Source organism: Typha latifolia, chromosome 8 (assembly GCF_019914945.1).
Source record: "Typha latifolia isolate L0001 chromosome 8, TyphaL0001v2, whole genome shotgun sequence".
In the NCBI taxonomy this organism is placed as follows: Eukaryota; Viridiplantae; Streptophyta; class Magnoliopsida; order Poales; family Typhaceae; genus Typha; species Typha latifolia.
Window position 1 is genome coordinate 10,333,393 of NC_133093.1, and position 9,014 is coordinate 10,342,406.

Genomic DNA, 9,014 nt, shown 5'->3' on the forward strand with positions numbered 1-9,014 from the left:
TACGGTGGGAGGGAATAAAAAAACGAACCATGCACGTGGATCACAGTACGTTTATGAGATAATTTATACGATATTTTATAAATCATATCATCTACTTTACCTATTTTATAATTTATACAATTATACTCCGTCTTTAATTAATTTTATAATTTATTTTTTTATTATAATTTTAACTAACTGATATCGATCGAATTATTAAAATTCACTCGCTACTTCTTTGCTCATTATTTAAAGAAGTCGTAAGTAATTTAAGTATCTATAGGTGTTAATTGAGAAATAAAAAGAAATCTTATATTTTACCTTTGCTGTTGTTAATACTGTACGTTATGAATAGTTATTATTCAGCCTATGTATTTCACTTAAAATATTTTAAAATCAGGGGGTTAGTTTTCTTAACGGTACATTATCATATAAGATGTAAATTAATTTAATATCTTTGAATAACATCAAATACATTTTATAGATTAGGGTAAAATAAATGAAAAACTAGATTTTAGAATAAAATGAGGGGTAAAATTAATAAAATTTTCTTCATTCTATTAGATTTTATTCAAGAATTTTTTTAAGAGATTAAAAAGTAAAATACAAGAGTTGAGAATCTGAAGGATAACAAAGGCAAAATATAAAAAGATTTTATTTTTTACAAAATTAAAACATGGAAAATGACATACTCTTGCTGAGAAGAAGAAGGAAGAACGAACAGAAGACAGAGTTACTATTATGTGTACAAGAGAATCACAAATGTCCGAGCTGTTCGAAGCCACCATCCAATTATTTACAAAAACCGAATAAAACGTGGGCGTTAAATCTAAACAGTCACCAACCTCCACCTTCCTATAAATCCTCCTCTCCATTCCCTCTTCTCCCAAACCAAAACAAACCACCCAAACCATGTCGCCCTCCTCCAATGGCGATGCCGCCATCCTCCCCTTCCGCGTCTTCATAGGCTACGACCCCCGCGAAGACATGGCCTTCAAGGTCTGCCGCCACTCCCTCCTCAAGCGCTCCTCCATCCCCCTCTCCATCTCCCCCATCCTCCAACCACAGCTCCGCTCCTCCGGCCTCTACTGGCGCCAACGCGGACCCACGGAGAGCACCGACTTCTCCTTCACCCGCTTCCTCACCCCCTTCCTCGCCGGCTTCCGCGGCTGGGCCATGTTCATCGACTGCGACTTCCTCTACCTGGCCGACGTCAGCGAGCTGGTCGCACTGATCGACCCGGGGTGCGCCGTCATGTGCGTCAAGCACGACTACGCCCCGAAGGAGTCCACCAAGATGGACGGCGTCGTCCAGACCGCGTACCCGCGAAAGAACTGGTCGTCGATGGTGTTGTACAACTGCGGCCATCCCAAGAACCGCGCGCTGACGCCGGAGGTGGTGAGCACGCAGACCGGGGCGTACCTCCACCGGTTCATGTGGCTCGACGACGACGACATTGGGGAGGTCTCGTTCGCTTGGAATTTTTTGGTCGGCCATAACAGGGTGGAGCCCGGGGATCTGGCGACGTTGCCGAGGGCGATACATTACACGTCCGGGGGGCCCTGGTTCGAGGAGTACAAGGATTGCGAGTTCGCGGAGTTGTGGTTGGATGAGTTGGAGGAGTACGAGAAGGAGAAGGAGAAGGAGATGAAGGAGCTGCCGGCGGAGGGTATTTGACCGTTGGTGCGCACGTTTGTTGCTCGATGAACAGTATTTATATTCTAGTCGATGTCCCTTGTTTGTTAGTATCTATGTACGAGTAGTCCTTTTTATCGTTCTGAATATTTTGTATTGCATCCACCTCTGTATTATGTTTATGTAGTTCTATATGCATTTTTGATCCTTCATTGGGAGAAAGTTTCTGGTTCTTGCTTCAGTTGAGAAGTTTGCGTAAGTATTTAGGTAGAACTTTCTTGGTCAACTCATTATAGAATTACATTAGCTCTAACAAGATCTACAAAAATTTATTCAGAGGAGCAGTTAATCTTTCTGCTTCGTTAGCTGTACAGTAGAGGAATCTAATGACAATCCACGGAGATATTTAACCCTGATGCCAGCTTCCATTTTTTTGGCCATAGGTGTAGGATAGTAGTGTGGAATTTCTGAATTAACTAACGTACTGTTACATGATATAATGAAAGAGATATTTCACAAAAGAACAAAATATCTCTCCTTCATCCTTCGCTATCTTGATTTCTTTAGTTGTGAGGACGTTAGTATGGCCTGCCTCTGGATAGCCCATTTGCTCTTCTACCCAACAGGGAATAGTAGTAATATTAACCAACTTCCAATGTAGGATTACAGGATTCTTTTAACACCTTCATAATCTTCAGAATCTTCAGTATCAAAGTTGATGTAGTTTAGTTTAGTCTACCCTTACTATATGTGCAATATATTTGGCAGAGCAAGGATTATGCGACCTAATTAAAGTACGTCAGCTAACAAAAATTCCTACATATTTATCCATTTCAAAGTCATTGATCTTCTTCAATAATGCAGGCAGGCAAATAAATTTTATTCCTTGTCAGATCCTCATAAAGTGCTGCAAAAACCCTGCATTCCTGCTGTTTATGGAATGACTTATCTGCTTACATATGTTGATTCGAATTCAACTTTAAACTTATTCCAGACAACATTTGACACTTGAATTCAATAGATGCTTAAGTTTTCTTTTAAAAAAAAAAAAACTTTTAGTTTTACAGGACATATCTTCTCTGAAATGACATTATGAAGGTGGCTGAGCCCTCTCCCTTTCTATTGCTTGAACTATTCAAATATTTTAAAATAATTCTTATACTAACCTACCATAATACCATTTGCTTTTCCTTCCGAAATTGACATGTGGCTAATTTTTATTCTCATTTGTGTCAAAATTGTTCTCATATTTTTTTTTCCTGAACCTATACTAATACATTTATGCTTTCTTTTTCTCATCTTTGTCAAACGTTTACCTTTTCTTTTCTTTTAAGTCGGACTTTTCCTTAACAATGGGCGGTTCTATTGTTGAGCCTGCTTAGTATATGAAGCCCTAGGATAGGGTGATATAGACATCCACCTTTTACACTGAAGGACTAAAGAGCCAAATAGAGCTATTAGCTCCACTATTTACAGCTTTGATGAGAGCATGGCTCTTATTCCTCTCAAACTCCCAGGCTCTTTTAACTTCTCTTCCCCTCCTATTTTTCACATTTTTCTCTCCCAGTCCTAACTCAATGCCATGTAATCTTCTCCTACAATTTAAATGTGTACAGGGTAATTTTGTAAAATAAACTTCGGCGTAAAATATGATACTTGATAATTCGGAGAGTTTTACTGTCATATTTTTCTCCTAAGAAGATACAAGTGAGACTAACCTCTCTCTATCATAGTTGAGAAAGCCTACGTGTAATCTAGCCTATCTGTATCTAGTTTATAACTTACATTCCAGTCTCTCTTTTTAAGCATTCGCCTTCAGATGTCAGAAATGATCGAATGTACTTCTATAAAAGCCTGTTTGTGATGGGAGCCCACAACCCACAGCCCGTAGGCTTTTGATTTTTGGCATACAAGGTGAAATGGCTTCTTTCAAAAGCTAATCTTGGCTTGTTTCGCACCAAGTGGTGGTGAAGAAGAGTTGGGTTTGTTTACCTCTTCTTGTTTACTCTCTATTAGTATAAAACGGGTAATAAATAAAAAAGGATTTGAAGAAAGAGAAGGTGGTGCTCTCAGCTCTGGAGAGGTGGAGGGGACCCATGGTATTTTGTAACTTGGGAAGGGAGGAAGGTGAAGCCCATGTGCAATAGGTGCAAGTGGGGAACAATGCTTCAAGGGGGATAACATGGAGAAACAAACTTCCAATCCATAACACCATCTTTTGTGGTTGGAATTGTTAGAAAGTTGGGGGCTTTTTTTAATAGAAAGGCATGCAAGTTATGATGTACATGGACTGGATTACTTTGGAAGAAATCGCATCTTTAGAAGCTTTATTAGAGCATAATTAGGTAAATGGATGTATGGGTAAATATTTAAGTGCGAAAATTTCGTTGATATGTTTGGCTGATGTGAGAAACTAAGCAGGCAACTAGTTAAATACTGTCAATTTGGGTGTTTGGATCACCATGCCAAAGTGAAGAGAGTGGATATGTACTTTAACTTCTTCTTCTTCTTCTTCTTCTTCTTCTTCTTTTATATATACATAAATGAGCACATCACGCTATCTTATCATGGGGCATGCCAGTGATTACTTAAATGGAGCCTTTTACTACTCCTTTTCTATCTTATCGGCCGAGATCCAATCAGAAGTCGAACACCATAGCTTTCATTGCATCATGCCCCACTCCATAACCAATGAGGTTGATTTGTTTAGTTACGGATTAGCTGTGCTAGTCTCATACTCATCCACCATTAATTAACATAGACAATGGTCGTGTTGAATTGCTAACAAAGGGAAGAAAAGAGGAGAGGTTCACAAAAGCAATCAAGACCCAGCATTAATACTGTCTACAAGAATAGGAAATATACACTGTAGTTAACAACAGTTAATTAGGAAACAACATGAGAATTTTTAATTTACCTAAATAGAAGGACAAAAGAAAGGAAAAAAGTTTAAGAAAAGAATCCCTCACCAAACACCAGCGTTTCTTCTTTTAAACTTACAATTAAAGTGGAAATGGAGATTTAGGTACAGAAGACAAACCGTGGTGATGTACAGTTGTTTTAGTTTCCTCTACCACCTTCCTCTGTCCCTCCAATAGAATATACACACTCACAGCTGGGGCAAATTGTTCTATTCCTCATAGTGGGGTATCCCTTGGTTGCCTGCCTATCCGTGATGCTGTGTGCGCGAAGCTTATTACCGCCTTAGGCGAAGAAGGATATTTATTCCAGTCCGACGAATCAATAAATAAAAAAAAGATGGGGATCGATATAGGTTCGATGGCCATCATCATCATCACCGTCCAATCATATGAGACACCTACGACGAGTAGAAGAAGTGATGACTATGAAGTTGATGCACGTACCAAAAGTAGAACTAATAGAGGAGAAGAAGAAGAAGAGGAGGAGGAGATGGGAGGAGAATGTGGGGTTTGTAACGAATAGGAAGTTAGGTACATATGATGCAATGGGAGGAAGAACTGTAGCTCTTTATTGAACCATGCCCAAGAAGGAACTAGTTGTCGTGGTGGCGGCGGCCGGCGCTGATGTGGTGGTGTTCGACGCATTTCCTCCGACGCCGGTTGAGTTTTGCCTCTGGAACTGTATCTCGTATTGCATCTTGCCGTCGTCGCCGTCGTCGTCTTCGTCGTCCTTGTCATCCTGGTCCATGTTATCGCTGTCGGGTTCGTCTAACTTGTCGTAGTTGACGTCCAACCCCGCTTGCTGCCGCAGCGGAATCCATATAATTTTTGACTAAGAAAGAGATATATTGCAAAGAAGAGATAAGTAGGGAGGGTTGCTTACCTTATCCATTGTCAAGTTGTCACCGTCGTTACCTTCTTCGTAGAAGCTGGTAGCTAGACCGCCATTGCTGCTAGTCTGTATCACAGTGGTGGCTGCAGGGGCGGCGGTGACGATAGTGTTGTTGTTGTCGTTCTTGTCTTCGCCTTCAGTTGGCAGCTGTTGTGAATTGGGAGTGGTGTTGATTCCTTGCTGCTGTTGTTGCTTCTTGCGATAGAGAGCATCCAATTGGTGGAAGTAGGGGCAAGTCTTGGCATCCTCGGGTCTCTTCTTGTTACTCTCCTTCACCTTCTTGAAGTACTTGTTGATGTTCTCCCACTTCTCCTTGCACCTCTTGGAGCTCCTGTTGTAGCCCATCCGCTTCATTCCGGTGGAGATCTCCTCCCACAGCGGACCCTTCGGCCCGGCCTCCTGATACCTCGAGTCGAGCCCGCTCCGCAGCTGTATCAAGGCGTGAACCTCCACCCTCGGCCACCTCGAGGATGACGGACTCATCTCGAAGCCGGCACCACCGGTGAACGGATCTTGCGGCTCCGGGACGGCGACCATGTCGGTAATTTGGTGGCGTTGGTGATGCTTTTTCTGCTGTTGTGTTTGTGGTGGTATTTGTAACTGTTGTTGTTGCGGTGGTGGCGGCGGCGGTGGAGCGGGGGATGGTTGTGGAGGCGGCACGGTCGTAATTGCGGTGGCTGGCATTGGCGGTAGCTGAATTGTTTGTCCGGTGAACTTTTGTATGAATGAGACAATGGCGGCGTCACGGGACGCAGCCATGGCGCGCTCCTGCGCTAAGATCTCCTGCTCGCGGCTGGCACGCGCCATCTCCTGCCGCCGCCACGCTTCCTCCCGGATCATCCGGTCCTGTTCACGCTTCTTGATCGTCTCCAAGAAGTGCTGCTGCATGGCCTCCTGCCGCTCCTTGACATCCTTCATCAGCCGCTCGAAGAACGCCTTCATCCTCTTGCTGCTCCCGCTGGACCCGCTCTTTCGCTTCCGCTTCTCGTGCTGCTGGCCCGCACTGATATCTGCGGTCTCCTCGTCGTCGGACTCCGAGGACTCGAACGACGAGGTGGTGTTCGACGAGAAGCTGATTCCCGCAGCGGTGGGGCCCGAAAACGGTTGCGGGTTCCAAGGGTTGCCTATTCCGGGCAATGGGGCCGAGAGCGGCGGCGGGGCGATCGCGGCTGACGCCGGGATGGACGGTACCTGGGTTTGGACAGCGGGTGGCCCCACCATGGCGGCAGAATTGGATGCCGGCGTGGCAGCGTGAAGGGCTTCCAGCTGGCTAAAGAAGCGGTAGCTCTTGCCGTCCTGACGACCGGCACGGCCATCCTTAGTTCTCTTGTAGTATTTGTGCACGTTCTCGAATTTCTCCTTACATTTCTTCGCGCTCCTCTTGTACCCCAATTCCGCTAGCTTCCTGTCCACCCACCCAAATGAGAAGGTGATGATTGCAGCTAATCTATAATTTTACTTTAATTATTAGCCCAACAACGCGAAGGTAAATTAATCTTATCCGAGGAAAAGTTATAATTCTATATGAGTTGTTCATGGTAAATAATGCATGTGTTTGGATCTGTTGTATTCCTAAATTAGACAACTGGAAATCTTGGGATTGGTGAAGAAGCGGATCTGAAACTGTTCATATCGAATTCAGAGACAGATGGGCTATTCTTCTTTCTCAAAAGCTAAGCTGATCACAGCAACAGTGGGAGGTATCCTCGTGGTAAGGAACATTGCCGTCTTCCAATATCTATCTCAATTATAGCGGTAACTCGTAAGGAAATTAGAGTCTCTTCCGTTAATTACCTGGAAACTTCTTCCCAAAGAGGACTCTTGAGGGTGGCGTCTCGGAAGGCGGCGTCCATCTCGGACCGGATCTTGAGTAGGGCCAGCGTCTCCTGCCTCGGCCACCGGTTCCCCGGAGTTCCACCTCCGGAGACCTCATCGCCGCCCCCGGCGAGGGCTTCTTCGTCGGGGAAGTTCCCGCCTGCCGAGCCGGCGATCAACTCCTCGTAATTCTGCGTCGGCGGCGGTGGACGGCTACTTATGGGCGAGGCCGCCTCGGCTAGCATGGAGAATGGGGTCATTTCTGCATGGTTGATCTGTAATCTTCTTGTCTCTCTCTCTCCTACTTCTCCTGCTACTATTTCTGGAGTTGATTCCCTCTTCCTCTCTCTCTTGTCTCGTTAGTCAGAGTGGAGAGGGATTGGGAGAGAGAAAGGAGAAGTTTGGGACTGGAGGAATTGGGAATTGGAAAAGGAAATCAGTACAACACGGAGGTGAAAAAGATGGGAGCTTGGACAACTGGAAAGAGAGGAAAAAGATACAAGGACGGGAAAGGAGTAGAGCACTTAAAAATTCGGGATACCATTTACAAGACTCGTATAAATAATACGGATTTGGAGAATAACATAGCTGGGAGGGCGATGGAGCTGCGGTTGAAGACGAGATGGAAAGAGGAGTAAGAGAGAGAGAGAGAGAGAGAGAGAGAGAGAGAGAGAGAGAGAGAAGATTAGAAGAAGAAAAAGAATAGAGTAAGATAGTGATGGTGATGAGGATGATGATGAGATGAGGGAGAAAGAAAGGGTATGCAGCGCTGTCTTGGAGGGGTAAAATGTAAATGTGATATAATCTGTGCAATGTTAACTTAGTTCAGGGGTGAGAAAGGGATAATTAATCTCTAGAGAGAGGGACCATTTTTATGATAGAGATCGGTAAATATCACAAATAAAAGTGGCAGCATGGAAGAAAAATAATAATAAAGGATTAAAAAGGTAGCATGTATGAACGGGGAGGCAGACAAGAACACAAAATAACAGCTGTAACGTGGGGCCCAGTGGAGGGCGAAAGAGGTTGGGAACGTGCCGGGGATTACCGCTGGGGCCCACGGGTAGCCAGGTAATTAGTGACAACGTGAGGGATTAATTAACTCGGTAATTAGTATTCTATGGATTAACTTCGCATCTCTTAGCTAATAAAACAGTACGTGGCCAGTTAGGAGAACGGAGGGAATCTTCCCGTCCAGGTGGCACCCCGTGATCTAACCCAAGTAATTATGATTTATGATGCATCGAAGGGAGTAAAATACTAAAAAATTTGGATATAACTAAGGTGATAAGGGGGAAGTAAGGAGGGATCGTGGAAGTGAGGGAGATGATTAATTTTAGTTTTACTCTGCAAGTGTTTCCGCTTCCGTACTTAATTAATCCAAATGGTGCGAGATGTGGGCTTTGTTTGTTTTCTATAAATGGTGGGGGGTGTTGGGAGGATTGGGATTGGAGTTATTACCGTGGGACCCACGGCTCGGGGCTCCGTTCTGATCCGGTCAAGTAATAATAGAGGCCCATTCCACCTCCACAGCAGATCGTTTGCATACCCGGTTGCAGTAATTCCATACGCATGACTGCTTGTTCTTTTGGCAAGTCCATGGTTGGGTGAGAACTGAGAACAGTTTGTTTAAGCCCACAAAATTTACAGTAAATTACTGCGTTTAGAGGTTTTGCCGTTTAGGTGATCTTATCTCGTTACTACTGATATTACTTGCCCTGTGAATCATAGCCTAATGTATAAGTCTGTCGAACAAATTATATGCAATTAGT

The 9,014-nt window shown here is 44.1% G+C and overlaps 2 protein-coding genes across 3 annotated transcripts; one reads left to right on the forward strand and one right to left on the reverse strand.

Annotated features, from left to right (window-relative positions):
* The first annotated feature begins 873 nt into the window (after nucleotides 1–873).
* On the forward strand, nucleotides 874–1,836 carry LOC140793980 (protein CDI-like). The gene has a single exon (XM_073145782.1). The coding sequence runs from the start codon at nucleotides 892–894 to the stop codon at nucleotides 1,654–1,656; it is 765 nt and encodes a 254-aa protein (XP_073001883.1). The 5' UTR covers nucleotides 874–891; the 3' UTR covers nucleotides 1,657–1,836.
* Nucleotides 1,837–4,422: 2,586 nt separating this feature from the next.
* On the reverse strand, nucleotides 4,423–7,968 carry LOC140793446 (trihelix transcription factor GTL1-like). 2 transcript variants are annotated; one of them, XM_073144928.1, is made up of 4 exons: nucleotides 7,222–7,968; nucleotides 5,419–6,832; nucleotides 5,071–5,337; nucleotides 4,423–4,933 (listed from the first exon to the last, which is right to left on the reverse strand). In XM_073144928.1, the coding sequence occupies exons 1-3, from the start codon at nucleotides 7,500–7,502 to the stop codon at nucleotides 5,104–5,106; spliced, it is 1,929 nt and encodes a 642-aa protein (XP_073001029.1). In that variant the 5' UTR covers nucleotides 7,503–7,968; the 3' UTR covers nucleotides 4,423–4,933; nucleotides 5,071–5,103. The 2 variants fall into 2 exon arrangements, with proteins under 2 accessions (XP_073001029.1, XP_073001028.1); XM_073144927.1 differs by having other exon boundaries at nucleotides 4,423–5,337.
* Nucleotides 7,969–9,014: the final 1,046 nt, after the last annotated feature.